The following is a 15,355-nucleotide window of genomic DNA, read 5'->3' as shown; positions in this document are numbered from 1 at the left end:
AGAGGATTTGGGCTCTGCAGCAGCTCCAGAGGCTGCGGGAGCCGGGCCCGGCCAGGCCGGAGAAGGGAAGGCCCAGAGGGGATCCCGTGGATCCACACAAACATCTCCGGGGGCTGCCAGAGGACGGGGCCGGGCTCTGCCGGGCGCTGCCGAGAATAAAATAAAGGGCAGCGAGCGGCAGCCCGGCAGGAGGAAGAACTTGTGTCCATGGAGGGGCAGAGGCCTGGAACAGCTGCCCAGGGAGGGCCTGGAGTGTCCCTGTGTGGAGCCATGGCAGCCCCAGCTGGGCACGGCCTGGGGCACTGCTGCAGGGGACCCTGCTGGGAACGGCCTGGGCTGAGGCAGCTCCACAGGAACCTTCCCAACCCAGGGATCCTGGGATTCTGTAACACAGGATTTATCTGTTTCGGAGGAGCTGGAGCTTGGCAGTGGGTTGGTCAGGGGCAGCACGTTGGTCCATGTTGGGGCTTCCAGTATCACTTCCAATAACACTGTCCAGTGTTGAACCCCTGTCCCTTCTAGTTTTGCAGAATGTGGAATAGGATAAGGTTATCATGAGTCAGGATGTTCTCTGAGATTTGATCTTTGTGTACTTTGAAGCCTGATCAGCAGGAGGTGAGACCTGATCAGTGGGACAGGCAACAGCAGCATCCCTTAGTCAAGGAGTTAGCTCATTTTAAGGATGTAAATCCAGCTGTGTGTGTGTGTCCGTGCATGCCTTGCACACTTGCCAGGATGCTCAGGATGCTCAGGGTGCACAGCTGAAGCCCGCTTTTGGGGACAGCCCCAAATCACCCTGCGGCTCCCACAGCCCCTGGCCCGGAGCAGCTGCAGAGCCGGGCTGGGGGCCCCCAGCCCCACGGCAATTTAACCCCTCCTGGCCGAGGAGCGGCTCTGGCTGCCGGTAAAGAATGGAAATAAGCGCAGGGAAAGGGCGTGGGGTGTGCTGGAACAGCCCCAGCAGCGGGCCTGCCCAGCACTGATGGAACACCCAGAGCGATCTGCACCGTGTCACTGTCGGCCTGTGGCACACCGAGAAATGAATCCCATTTTTGGGCAGCTCTGGCATGCGTGGTGCTGGAGCTCAGGTGTCTTGAGGTCTGAGTGCTGGTAGGTGCAAGGCCAAAAGAGCCTGCAGTGATGCACATCCTCCCTTTGCACCCCTGGGAAAAAGTGTCTGTGTCTCAGCAGCTGGATTTCATTCTGAGTTTGTATTTTCCAGTCTCCCTGTAGTTATTGTTTCCAGCCTCTTCTGGCCCTGGAACGGTGTTTGCTTTTTCTACCTCTGACTCAAGTCAGCTATTTTGGTTGCCTTTGGTCCAAATATATTTTGAAAGGCGTTATTACAGCCTTCTGCCCTTGTAGGAAAAGCTTCCTAATTAGTGTTAATTTGGTGGTATTTAACAGTGGGCTTGAAAACTGATACTCATGTACTTGTGTGGAGGTTTTGGGTTTAGTTGGTGAGGCTGGAGTTCCTGCTTAGTTCTAAGGAAATTGAAATTCCATGGTTAAACCATCTGAGGTTACAATATGAAGTGTGGATGCAAGCTGCTGCAAGCACTTGTGGTGTGCTTCTGTGCAAAGTGTTTATGTTTTGTTGGACCTACAATTTACTTCTTCATATTTAGTCAAGCTTCTTGCAGAAGATCAATGATGAAACAGCAAAATGGATGAATTTCCTGTTTACATAGTGTTCTAACTGCATGTTTCAAAAGACAGCTAAGGAGCAGGATGCCCCAAGCTCCCCCAACCCAGCCTTGAACAATACCAGGGATGGGAGGTTGGATTATTTTGAATTAATTTCCTGTGAAGTTGTTGGTTGCATTATTCTCTTTCAGAGGACAGGAAACAGAAAAGGTAACTGAACTTATTAGTTTAATTTACGTTTCAGGCTTCTGAATTTGGCACTAAAAGGAGCTCATCTACTGAAAGCAATGAACCCTGTGAAAAGAAGACCAAGGCACGACAAATTACTCTGGAAGAGATCTGTAACCCACTGAAGACTCAGGATAAAAGTGAGTTGACTGTCAGCAAACCTTTAAGCATTGGCAGCCAGTAAATAAGTTTTTAATTGTCAGCTGCTCCATTGCCTTGGAAATGCCTGAGTTCCATTTGGCTTTGAACAGAGAATTTAATAATGCTGGTATGAAAACCAGTGAATATAAAGTTCATTACATTTCAATAGAAAGAATTAGCCTCTTAAGTTTCAAAGTGGGAACGGTATTAAATTTGTTGGTGTGATGCTTTGAAGTATCACTAGGACACCCTCAAGAAACAATATTGCCTGCTTTAAAAAATGTACTGAAAGAAAATCTGCTTGATTCCCAATATTCTTAGCTAACTTTATGGCTCTGTATTTTCAGTCCAAAAAATAATGATGCATCTCTTCTCACATAGAAAGAAGCAGACAAGTGAGGAATATTGGTTTCCCAGGGAAGTTAACCAAGCTGCTTAAATGTACAGTTCTGTCAGGCTGGCAGAAATACTGCAGTGGGAGAGGAGAGGTTACACAGGGGAGAGGGACATGGAGCAAAATGCTTGTGTTCTGTGCTCACTGATGTTCCTCTAATAGACATTCTCTTTTAGAAAATCAGTTGCTAATATGTTTTTGCTATGAATTTTCATCAAAGAAGACTCTCAGAAGTGTGAGAAGTCCCGTATCTGTTTGCAAACTCTGGACAGGCTGAAAGAGTTCTGCAGTGATTCAAACCAGCAGTGTGCCAGAGTCCAGGAAGATGGCTTTCAGGAGAAAGGATCTCTGAGTTTGGAAAAGTGTCCCAGTGTTACTGGGAGGAGCTCAGAATTGAGGAACACCAATCTTCCGTCTCGGGACACCAGCCCAAAGGCGGCACAGAAGGTACGCAGAGCTCTGGTGGCCCTGTGGTGTGTGCAGGTTGCTTCTTGTGAGTTAAACCAGCAGGCTTTGGCACAAGCTTCCTTTTGTGACATGGAATGGTGCAGCAGAGCCCCACAGACCTGTGCTCATGTACAGATGTTTTCCTGAAGCTCTTTGCAGGGTGAGCAGAGTGGCTGTTCTGGCTCCTCGGTGATACCAGTGAACAACAGCACCACAAGGGAACAGAAACCCTGTCGGTGCCACCTGTGCCTGCGAGGGAAGCTGTAACTCCCTAATAATACATGTTCAGAGTGGCACTTTGCTTTCATTTCAGTGTGCTTTCAGTCCCACCAGTTTTCATGGGGGCTCTCAAACTTCTAGCAGGCTTTCTTTGCAAAAATTCTCTGTAGGGTTATCACTGAGATGTGGATTAATCTAGTTGCTGGTAAATCTAACTAGTAAAGGTATCACTACTTTTTTATCTGCAGAAGATAGGGGTAGCTCACAGGCAAAATTGTCATTATGGTATGTATGGTGCAAATCAAGAGACTTGAGTGGAGTCATAGTATTTTGTTTCCCTTTACTTATGGGTCTAGTTAACATTAGGTAACGTTAACTGATGGGGGTGTGGGGGTCAGCCTGCTCAGTTTCACCTCATGGCTTTCTGTGGTAGCTGCTCTTTAGTGGAGTTCTGTGTCTGGCTTTCTGAGGGAAGGAGCTTGTATCCAAAGCTGTGCAGCTGATTTTAACCTTCCCTGTCTGAGGGCTGTGACCTTCAGCTGGGGGTGTCTGCTTTGTGTGAATGTGGGGTCCAAATGCTGAAGTGAGCCGCTTGTGGCAAGAGAATTCTGTTGTGGTGAGGGATTGAGGTTATGAAGATGTGTTGGGAGAGCCCAGAAAACTGATTCCAGGTCTGGCCTACCTTCCTTGGAAGGGGTCCTTTTTGCTGTTTGTGTCTTGCTTTTTACTCAGTAACCTTCCTCCAGCTGCTAATGTACGACCATCTCAACGAGTCAGCTTTTGTGTTTGTTTTTGCTCCTTTTGCCTTGTTTCATGCCCTTGTTTCACATGCTTTGCCACTACAATTTCCTGTAAAACGAGACAAGGTCATCCTGTTTGGCTGGCACAGACCTTGGACTCAAGACCGCCGTGTCTGTGGGCTGAGGATTGTGCATCAGAGACATCTGAGCTCCTGAGGCCACCCAGGTTCTGGGTGCAGTGCAGCTTCATTTGTGCTGGGCTGGCTTCTCTTACTTAATTGTGTGCAGTTGTGGGGATTTTGGAGTTACAGCTAAGTGCTGTTTTCCCTGGGTTGTTCTCCGACTGCACTCCTTGTACATTTCCATGACCCAAAGTATATGATTTAAGCTATCTCTGTGTTTTCTCTGAATTACCATTGCTGATAAACTGTCTGTTCACTTTGTTTCTCATTGTCTGAATGGGGCCCTTGGTAGAAATGGAAGTTTATTGGATTTATTTGCAGATAGAGAACTTGCAGCACAACCTGATCAATTGTGTCTTCAATAGCCATATGCTTTAAAAAATTCTGGAGGGTGTTGTCTTTGTATCTTTTTTTTAAACCATATTACCTGTACTTGATCTTTTGATATAAGTGAGGAGGAACTTTGCTGTAAGTGAAACTCTTTTCAGTGTTCTTCTCTGCACTTCTGAACCCATCACTCTGCTGACAATACAGAACAATACAGAGTGGTAGAGCTGAAGTTGCTTGGCAAGAATAGGCTATATAATGTCATTGTAAATGATAAACTGCAGACAGAGTGGGCTCAAAGCCTTTCACATTTAAGGTTTTAGAAACTGTAGTGTAGATTTTCTGTGTTTGAGTTATTCTGGGATATTTGCTGAACTTAGAGAGGAGGTGCAGTCTGGAGAAGGAGTACAGTTTTGGTGGCTGAGACAGGGAAGTGAGACTCAAATTGGTTTATTTCTTGGTTTACCGTGGGTTTTTGGAGCATCATTAATCTCTTTGTGCTGAAGTTTCTCACCTGTAGAGCAGTAATTCATCCTTATTTCAATGTATATCCGGCCAGTTTAGACTGCCCAGTCTTTGCAGCCTGCATAGCCTTGGTCTGTGCTTTGAGAGCTTATGATACAATAGGGTTCTGATTTCCCCTCAGGTATCTGAGGACAAACCAACTTTGGCTTTCATGACTTTTTAATTCCTTTTCATTCCAAACATACTGTATTCTGTATATCCTGCTTCAGTAGTTGTGCTGCAGTGCAAGAACAGTCTTTAGCTCTGTGGTCAGTGCAAGCCAGGGAGGGGGCAATTGACTTGTTTGATGATGCCTAATTATACTTTCCCATCTTTTATTTACAGGAGGGGTTACAATGTAATCTCAGTCAATTTTTTTCCTCTCTTAAGTCCTATGAAAATTCTCAAAATTCTTCAGATACAAATCTTAATAGAAGAACCAAAAGCATTTACACTCCACTAGAACTGCAATTCATAGAAATGAAGAAGAAGTATAAAGATGCTATTTTGTGTGTGGAATGTGGATACAAATACCGGTTCTTTGGACAAGATGCAGAGGTAATTTTTTCCAAGGTTATGGAAAGATACTTTCATTAAGCTGATGTCATCCTAGATCTGTGGTCAGCTCTGGGAGACTTCTTTGGGGCCACAAGTTTTAAGAGGTATTTTGTTTTGTTTCGTTACTTGAAATCAGGATGAAAAATCTCAGCATGCTGGAAATTCAAGTCTATCCATTGCACACACATTTTTTTGCCAAAATGGTATTTATTATTTTGTAATCACATGGTAGTGCTTGCTGTCCTGTATATTGAGAATTTAAGGTGAGCTGCTAGAATAATTTTTTTGTCAGAGCTAAAGTTGAAAAACTTTCGGAGGTGAATTGTGTATTGTGGTTCAGAACTCTAATATATATTCAGTATATAATTCTGATGTTTGACATTGGGAATCTCTCAGGTTGAAAGGCAGTGGAGCAAATGGTGTTAAAAAGGACGTATCAGGTATAGCCTGGGTGCAGAGAGCATCCTGAGTCATGCCTGGATGGGGCACATGTATAGACATGGGGCATGTGGGTAGGCATGGCAGATCTGCAGGAACTGGAAAGGACTGGAATACAAACATAAGTTTAAAGTGATGGTTCATAAATGTTTCATAATGCTTTTTCTTATGATCTATCCCAAAAGTCGTTGCTACCAACCTTTGTTTGGTGCTATTTCCACACTTGAGACCAGTGAGAAATGTTGCCTGGTTACTGGGAATTCATTTTCCCCATCATTTTTGTGCTGTGTAATTTGTCTGCTCATTTGCTGGTGTACTTACAGCCCAGAAATAGAAATATGCTGTTCAGATAGACAGGTCAGTGCTTGGCTGCAGGTCCTACCTAGCACCACATTCTCTGGTCAGTGAACACCTGCCTTTTTGCTAGGGGGCAAGAAGACAATAAAAATCACACATGGTAATTTAGTAAGTGTTGTTTTAGTAAGTGTTGTTACTCTTTTTTTATCAAGTATTTGGTTTCCACTGCTGTTCAATATTGATTTTTCAGAATTTTAGTTGATTGGCCAGAGTAATCCCATCTTTATGACCACAAACTAAGTACTTCCATTCCTGCTGTGTTTTTAGTGGCGTGAAAATCATTTGACCTTTTGCTGAGCTGTGTTCCAGACCCTGTGTTTGCAGTGTGGGTGGTTTACCTCACAGTGGTAAAGATCAAGGTGCAACCTTAAAACCTGACACCTGCAGCCTGTGATAGTGAATCCCCTGTTTATGGCAATGCTGGGACAGGCTTTCTCCTGGAATGTTTTCCCTTTGTCACCGAGCTTTTAATTGTAGTTGTGCATCACTGTTGTCTTAGAGATAAGCTCCTTACCTTCTAAAATTACTTTGTGACCCGTTGTCTGACTCTTGTTGCAGATTGCAGCTCAAGAGCTGAACATCTACTGTCACCTGGATCACAACTTCATGACTGCCAGCATCCCCAGCCACCGCCTCTTCGTCCACGTGCGCCGCCTGGTAGCCAAGGGACACAAGGTTACCCCTGCCTCCTGCTAATTGAGTACAGACCTGTGCTGAGAGGACTTGCACTGCTTGTACCACAACCTGGTTTGGTCTGAGAAGTGGGCAGCTCGTTATCACTGGTTCCTGCAGGAGAAATGGCCAACTTCTCTTTGTTTCAATTTCTCTGTGCTTGGGGGTGTCATGAGCCACTAGCAGATTCCTAGAAGTGTCTTCATTTTTTCAGGAACAGTTCCAGAACAGTTATTTTTTTCAGTGTTTCTGTATCAAGCTTTTGCATTTAATAAGGAGAAATGTACATATCTGCTCTCTGTTTTATTATTCCTCACATCCTTGTTTTTCTTATCCCAGCCCATTTTTTTTTTGTCACTCTGTTCCTTCCTGTTCTGAATCCCTGTAATTCTGTGGCTTTCTGGTGATAACTTCTTTTTCTGCTTCCTTTTCTAAGAAAAGGACTTGTTGATTCTAAATTGGATGCAAACAACCATTCTCTAATAAGCAGTGATGTCCAGCTAAATTGTTTCAAAATAGGACGAGAAGCACAGGTACAGAAGTTGAGAGGGCAGTCAGGAGTGGGAAAAGGGTCAGGAAAAGCAGTGCCTTATAATCTCATTAGTGGGATTGATGTGAGAGCCCTTTCTGTTGATGATATATTCCAGCTTGAATTATGCATTTGTTGTTTGCTCATCTTGAAAGATTACCATATATATAGAATAATAAAAATAATAATTTATTACCAGACATCTAACTTCGTTTCTTGTTTGTTTGCCTGTAGGTTGGAGTAATAAAACAAATGGAAACTGCAGCACTGAAAGCTGCTGGAGAAAATAAAAGCTCTCTCTTCAGCCGTAAGCTGACTGCCCTCTACACTAAGTCTACACTTATTGGAGAAGATATCCTTTTCAAATAAACTTGGTTTCAGACTAACCTTTGGGATGTCTTGATTCTAGTGTTATCACCAGGATTGAACATGAGCAGCTAGTGGCTGACATGAGTGGCAGCAGGAAATAAAGTTCCTTTAATTTTATGTTGTGGTAAAACATCTTGCTGTCTTTACAAACCATGTAATCTCCTCAGGGCTGTAGCTTTGTTGTGTAGTTGCTTTCTGAAGTCATCCCCAAGTGGGGACTTACCAAATCTGCAGTGTCCTGCAGGTCTTGCCTAGCAGATGTTAAAATGAGAGAGAAACTTCTTTTAACCAATGAATTTAATTTATTTTCTTTGATTTTTTTTTTTGTTTTCCTTTATCCTGTCTTATCTACCTCATGTTTTGAATTTAGTTTCTCAAACACACGTACTAGATACCAGGAGCTGAAAAGATTGCTAGATTAATGTCTGAGAGTACAAGACTTAGTTCTGGAAAAGACCTAATGGTGAACAGTCCACCCAAACCTGTGTACTGTTTTTTTAACATTTGTTACATGTGAACCCTTTGTTGAAGCTGGCTGATTCTGTAGATGTTGAAGAGGTAGCAGCAGATGTCCCTGATAACTACCTCCTCTGCATCTGTGAAAATGGAGACAACCTGAAAGACAGGAAGAAAGGTGACACAGTCACAGGCATCATGGTAAGCTGGTTTCTCAGGAGTCAGTGTTTCAGGGTGTGCGTGGGGTTGTTTTGTTGTGCGTTTTGGTTTTTTTCCTGGGGAGGTGGGTGGCTGCCTTGTTAAATTCATGACTGTTCTGTCTTTCAGATTTTATTTTGCGGGGGAGTAGGAATTGATTTTTTTTTGTTTTGTTTGGTTTTTTTTACAAAAGAGGCACTTTAGGTAAGATATCTGTGTGTGAACTATGATGGTTTTATATTTGAAAACTGCAGAAAAGATACAGAGTTAATAGTTGAACATTTATCAAACTGGTTCTGCTGCTGTTTCACTTGAAAACGTATTAGTATTTTAACCAAATACATTAGGGAAATAACTAGCTCAGATGCTTTACAAATTTCAATGTTTAAACATTTTTGGGGTCAATATTTTAAGTCTTGTGAGCACTTTTTGCCTCTACAAAATACTATTCTTTAGAGGAAGAGACTTGGGATTTTTTACCACATACATTTCAGAGTTGTATTGTCTTTTATGGTGAAGATTAAACCCAGTCCTGTTTAACCAGCAAAACATAGTGCTAACTGTAGCCCAGTCAGCTGGTAATGAATTAATTAAAAAGTATCTTGATTGTGTCTCTGTTTGAATGTCATGCTGCTGCTGGGAGAAAACAACAAAAGCAAGTCTTCAAATTCTGGTTCAAATTACATGTGCATTTCACAGACTTCAGTTAATAGATTTGTCTGCTGTTAAAAACTGAACAGCAATGGACTGCTAACAACAAGAGCACAGTTACATTTGTGAGGTGTTGTTGCCACTCTCTGAGACAAAGTTGTGTTAGTATTTTGAAGTTACTGTTGTATCATGGGTTTGAAAAAAAGCACATTCAGGTTTTTTGATTTGCCACTGTGACAGTGTGTGGGGGTGCTGTATAATTTTACACCACAGATTTTCTTTCTGGTTAGCAGTTTGGGCCACTGAAGCACACCCTGAAAACGTGAATATTCAGTGGATATATGTGTATATTTTTGTTTGTCAGGCGGTCCAGCCAACGACAGGAGAAGTAATTTTTGACAGTTTTCGGGACTGTGCTTCCCGCTCGGAGCTGGAGAGTCGGGTTCTGCGCCTGCAGCCAGTTGAGATAATTCTTCCACCTAGGCTGTCAGATCAATCTGAAAAGCTCATCCACAGTATAACCTCCATGAGGTGAGTTGTGTGAGGGGGCTGTTGTTTGGGGTTCTCTTTCCCAGAGCCCTGGTGGAGCTGAGACCAGAGGCAGGTATGGACGTGTGGTTCTGTCACGGCCCTTTTCAGAGCGGCTGCGGTTTGCTGCTGGGTTCAGAACTTCCCAAATCCCACTGAGTCCTGGGCACTTGCTCCTAACTTGTGTTTAGACAGAGGTTCATGGCTTCTGTCTCTGGCCTGTGAAAGATTTGTGCACTTAAACGTTGTCATGGTCCTGCCACCACACTCCTGGTTACAGCATCCGCTGGAATAATTTCCAAGCTCACGCACTTACTGTTCAGATCTAAAAGAGGTGTTATGTGGCCTTTTATTCCCTGGTTGTCATAGTTTTGAGGTCTGTAAAAGATGCCAGATTTGCTTTTCTATTAATGTAGATAGGTGTAGAAAGCCTTTGTCTCTGGTATTTCATCCTGTTTGTCCTGTTACACCATCTTGGACTGGGGTACAGACTGGAAGTGTTGTGACTGATCATCTCTTTGCTTTGAGTTCTCTTGGCATATTTCAAGAGGAAATTTGTTACCTTTTTTCTGTGCAGCAGAGCCAGAGTAGGATGTAAGTTTTAGGGTGATGGATGAAGGATGAAGCATGTTTTCTGAACGGAGGGGATGAAATCTTATGGATGTAATTTTTTGAGAAAACTTCTGTTTTTCACTTTTTTCTTTTTAACCATACAGTAGAGAGCTAGTTTAGAGCTTGACATTTCAGTCTTGAATGTGTCATTCTGGTGTGAATTTTGGAGAGTGGTTGTGATTTATTTTTCCTTTTCCTTTGTGTTTTTTTGGTTGTGCACAGTTGAGAATGTTAATGAGTGACTTCTGGTTTTTATGAAGACAAAAAATGCTACCCATTAACTGATTTTGTGAACAGGGATTAGTTTGTAGTTTTTTCACTTTTCTGGTAATTTGCTAGGCAGCTTTCCAGCCCAAATGCCTCTAATTACATGAAAGTGACAAAAATAGAACATATTACTGCAATACACCTCAGTAGCTTTATTTTAAAAACAATTCTTCATGGATTTTTTTTTTCTTGTACCAGAGATTAAGCCACTAGGGGGCTCTGAAGTATTTCATAGTAATTTAAGAGATTTCAATATGCTGCTTTCTTGTTCTTTTAATTAGGTTTGTTTTTGTACAGTTCCTTTTGTACAGCACTAATTTCATTTTAGTGCGTATTGAGATATCTGTAGTATTCAGGTTTGGTTATTGGCCCAGTACCCAGTGATTTCATCCTTTACCAGCTCTTTTCTAAAACCACTTGTTGAGAATCTCCCATGAGCTGTAAAAAGTTTAATTTCTATAGTTCTTTGAAGACCTTTCTAATTAAATGGGAACTAGATCTTGTGGCACAAGAAGGCTCTTCATCTCTTTGTGCGTTAGGGATGCAGCAGAAAAACACTGAAATTAGGAAAACAGGGTAAAAATGGGAGAGAAAAAGAGTCCAGGAGATTAGAGCTTGGAGAGGTTGAAAGAAAAGAGGGGAGAGAGGAAAGAGGAGAGAAGAGAGGAGAGAAGAGGAGAAGAGAGAAGTCAAGTCTTTCTGGTCCTCCTGTGTAGTGTAAGAATTGCAGCAGGGGTGATTTGGTGTTAGATGTTGCTTACAGAACTTGTCACTGAGTGAGCAAGGTGATGTGCCCAGCACAAAAACTATGCTTATGGTTACCAAAAGAGTGAAGGAAAATGTTGATCTAAGGTAAAGCACTGCAGCTTTATGAGAGCAGCCCTAGGTTGGTTGAGTGCCCTGTTAACACTGACTAGAGGTGAAAGGCTCTCTGCTTCCCTTGAATTTCTGTGAGGGTTTTTTTATATTCTTCACTATTCTAGGGCAGATTTAATGACTAGAAAATACTATTCAAGCAAACTGAGCTGGGGGCCAGTGAAGAGCCTTCCCTCAAAAGCAAAGCTTATATTAAAAGTAGGTTACAAAATCTGGCTCAGGACAAACTGTTCTGGTGGGTACTGTGCTGTTCCCAAGCTGTTTGTAACATCTGTTTGCAAGTGCTGACCCGCCTGGGGCAAAATCTTTCCATGGTTTTAGTTTTCTTCTTTCTAGAAAACAAAGAAAAGGTCTTGCCTTCAGAAATTACTTGTATTTTTTTCTGAAGAACAGAGTTTTGTACTCCAAGTTCTTTCTAGTGGAGGGACAGCACCCACCCTCCCTCACATGTTGGCTGCTTTAAGAACTTGGCCTGCATTGGTCTCTTGACATTGTCTTTGAGGCTCCTTTGGGATATTTTTGCTCTTCCCACGTTTTTTCCTTGTTTCATTGTAAAGTTCAGTGCATCTTTGGAGTGCTCTGTTGTTCCTCTTTTTTCCATTTTCCCTCTTTTTGCAGCGTTTCATCCTGTAGCATTCTTGTGCACCCTGTGGAAACAGGCTGATCACACCTAACTTCTGACCCAGAGTGTTTCACCCAGGTCTGCACTGCTTGGTTTAGGCTGCAGATCATCTTTCTGTGATAACCCCAGGGTTCTGAATATGGGGTTCAGGTTTCTGCTCCCTCCTGGGTGCTCCAGGAGTCTTTGGCTTGGAGTTGGTTCCCTGGAATTCCCTTCTTTTTCAGACACGTTGAGAGATAAGCCCATCCTCCCTCTCCAGGCACTGTGGAATCCGTCAAGTAGCTGAACCTTCATCGTTCAACACAAGCCTTTTTAATTCGTGTTTCAGGACCTCTGCAAATATAATTTCAAGCTCCTTCTGTTAAGTGCAGTGCTAATAGCCCTCTGGTTTAGCAGTGGCCCCTGCTTTTGACTGTATTGGGTGAGGTCTCTGCAGGTTTGTTCCTCTCCAGTCTCTGTCATGGTCTCTTAGAGCGAGCTGTAGTGGATTTATTACATTTGGTCAATGGTGCTGTTCAGTGCTAATTGCTCTCATGGACAGAGTTATGGATTTATGTCATCAGTCAAGTAGAAACTCAGCTGGAATGAACTCTGACTTGTAACTCTGTAGGAAATGCTTTTAATTTTGTGGGTCTTTATATGCTGGTTGCTCAGCTCAGAGGATGCATTCATGTAGTTAGTGTTGAGGAATTTGCTTTCACGATGGAGGGCATGTGCATTTATTTACACAGCTAGCTCCTGAGGTTTCTAGGTGAGCAAGGACAGGAAGGCTTGTAGTGGCAAAAACAAGACCCCAAAGGGTTACAGTGAGAGTAAACAGCATTGCACATTAAGTGGTAGAACAGGAGTGAAGAGTGTCTGAAGGGCTGGTGATCATAAAAAGCAGCGGTTTCATGGTTTGTGTAGTTTGTAATGTTCCCATGGGTTTTTAAGTGAAAGGCAAGCTGTGACAAACATCTTGAGAATGTTTTGTGACAATGGAAGCTACAAGCAGTTAAATTTGCAGCAGGGAAGAAAAAAGCAGCTGAAGTACAAAACCAGCACGTGAGCTGTTTTCTGTAAATACAAACCCCAAGTGCATCAGGGGACAGATGTTTAATGACCAAAGAGGTGTTTTGCACTGCTGACAATCCAGCCCATGGTCTGTGCAGCCAGCTGCTTGGAGTGGCCATGTCAGAGCTCTCTCCTTTTGAATGGACAGGGGAGAAAATTCCACCACAGCATGACCACCTCATGCAGTAACCTGGGAGAGTTGCTGGATGGTGTTTTTTGGCAGTTCAGTCCTGTCTCAGTCGAGTGTATTTATTTGGCACACCGTCTGGGACATCCTCTGGGTGGAATTACTGTCCTCCCAGGCACGTGGAGTTGTTGCTGCAGGGGCATGAAGAGGCACTTGCAAAGCCCTGTGTCCAAATGCAGTGCAGCACACTGTTCTTACCCTGGATGGTGAATTAGATAAAAACATTAGCATTGCTTTTTACAGCAACAGCTGGCACTTGCAGGCCTTGCCTTGCCCAGCCCTTGTGTTTTTGTAAATTTCCCCCCAGGCCAAAGCTCTGATAAGCTTCCCCAGACTCACACCTGGTTTGAAGGTGCATTTTTTCTCATATGACTGCAAATCAAGGAAAACATGCTGTAGCTGTATTTGTGGCAATATTGCACTGATAAGTAGTATTCATGGGTTTGGATTTTTTTTCCTCCCCTCCATTTGAGATAGAAATTATTAAATGAAGAATAATTAAGTCCTGAGCTTGATGCTGGTCCAGTTTCTTGGTATCAAAAAGTTAACTTTTTACACAGGAAAAAACCCCTACCTTATAAACAGAAGCAGGAAAAGTAAAACTTTAAAACCTTTGTTTGCATGTTTTGGGAACTGTTTGATTTATTATTACAGGACAATCAGAAACTGTAGGAGGTGACATGTAAGTTATGGTACTTTTTTTGTCCCCTTTGGTTGTGATGTTGCTTGTTTTTTCTCTCAGTATATATACATATGTTGTGATTTTTCACATATTCAAATAGAGAATGACTCTTAAGCTCTTAAAGCTGGCATGCAAGTTTAAATATTTTTTAACAGATGAATGTTGGTACATTTCTTAAAGTCCTAGTGTTTTGTTTCAATGAGGACTTCTTTTTCTTAAGTTATTCAGCTTTGAAGCTGACTTGGGGCATACCCTCTCCCTGTGAAGCAGTAGCATTGAGGATATCTTGGTTGTGTCAGCTTCTCAGGCATTACTTCCCCCATTTCCTGCCCTCTTGTTAGTGCCTGGAGTTAGAAATCCAGCAGATTTAATCCAGGCAGTGATGCCAATGAGAAAGTGTGGGAGAGAGGAGGACTGAGGCTTTGTGCCTGTTTGACATGCAGGTAACAGTGAATGGAGTGAGGAGAGAAATGCTCTTGTAGTCATGGTTCCCAGCCCTTCCTGAGCTGGGGAAGAAAGAAAGGCCATGAATTTATTTATTTTTCATAAACCCAGAATGTAATTGTTTTCTTAATTTTGAAGAAAATGAAACTGAAGTGGGTTTTTATGTGCCATCAATCTGCTGAACTGCAGAAAGGAGCAAGATTTATCTTCTGGGCTGTCTTCAGCAGTTTAATTTTGTGCTTGACTGACAACGTTTGTCTCTTTTAACAGATGTTCTTTTCTATGTATGGCAGAGGTAAGAGGCTTTTGGTAAATTAGACTCCTGAGGAGTGTGCTTTAGGCATGGACTCTTCCTCTGGGAATTTGGAATAGTACAAATGACTGTTAGATGTTCAGAATTCACGTGAATATTTCCTGGATTCTTAATAGAGAATTTGAAATCACTAGTATAGTAATTAACTCTGTATTACCTAGCAGCACAGTATTTTTTAAAGCAAAAAGATTTTGTGTAAGACACTTGCTTTCAGTTTATGTGAAAGACTTTCTACGGAGGGAGATGTTCCTTTCTACTTAGGAACATTTTCTAGCAAATATATTTGAGTGTATTCCTGCTTTTCACTGTGCCTGTCTGGCTGCTTTCTGTCAGGTGGAAGATAACTGTTTTCCCCTCCATCCCTCCTGCCTGTTGTTTTACAGCTATGATTTCTGGAGTCTTTGCCACCTCCTCTTGTCCCTGTCCTTCTGTTTATGTGTCTTGGGTGTCCTTGTCCCTGTTTCAGTCAGATTCCAGGCATTCCTGGCAGCCTGGCACCTCTGCAGAGCCCTGGCTGAAGGGACCTTCGGGTGGAGAGAGAAGCAGCAGGTACAGCCCAGGGGAGGGTACAAGTGACACCCTCCAAGCTGCTCCATCTGTCAGCCCTGGGCAGTGCAGGGGTGTGGAAGGGAAGGATAACTTCCCTGGACAGCTTCCTGGGCAGCCACCTACCCTCTGACTGCGTGCCTTTTATTGCTTTGTGGCCGTGCATCT

The 15,355-nt window shown here is 43.0% G+C and overlaps 1 protein-coding gene across 1 annotated transcript in view; it reads left to right on the top strand.

The window, feature by feature from the left end:
• Positions 1-15,355, top strand: part of MSH3 (mutS homolog 3) — an 85,823-nt gene that overhangs the window by 918 nt on the left and 69,550 nt on the right. The window contains exons 2-8 of the mRNA XM_033511395.1: positions 1,892-2,015; positions 2,634-2,857; positions 5,175-5,387; positions 6,741-6,857; positions 7,618-7,735; positions 8,264-8,409; positions 9,422-9,588. Of these exons, the coding sequence (XP_033367286.1) occupies positions 1,892-2,015; positions 2,634-2,857; positions 5,175-5,387; positions 6,741-6,857; positions 7,618-7,735; positions 8,264-8,409; positions 9,422-9,588 (1,109 nt within the window). The remainder of the gene's footprint in view (positions 1-1,891; positions 2,016-2,633; positions 2,858-5,174; positions 5,388-6,740; positions 6,858-7,617; positions 7,736-8,263; positions 8,410-9,421; positions 9,589-15,355) is intronic.

Source organism: Parus major, chromosome Z, assembly GCF_001522545.3.
Source record: "Parus major isolate Abel chromosome Z, Parus_major1.1, whole genome shotgun sequence".
Taxonomy (NCBI): domain Eukaryota; kingdom Metazoa; phylum Chordata; class Aves; order Passeriformes; family Paridae; genus Parus; species Parus major.
The sequence above is the reverse complement of the archived record's forward strand: the minus strand, read 5'-3'. Positions and strand labels throughout refer to the sequence as shown.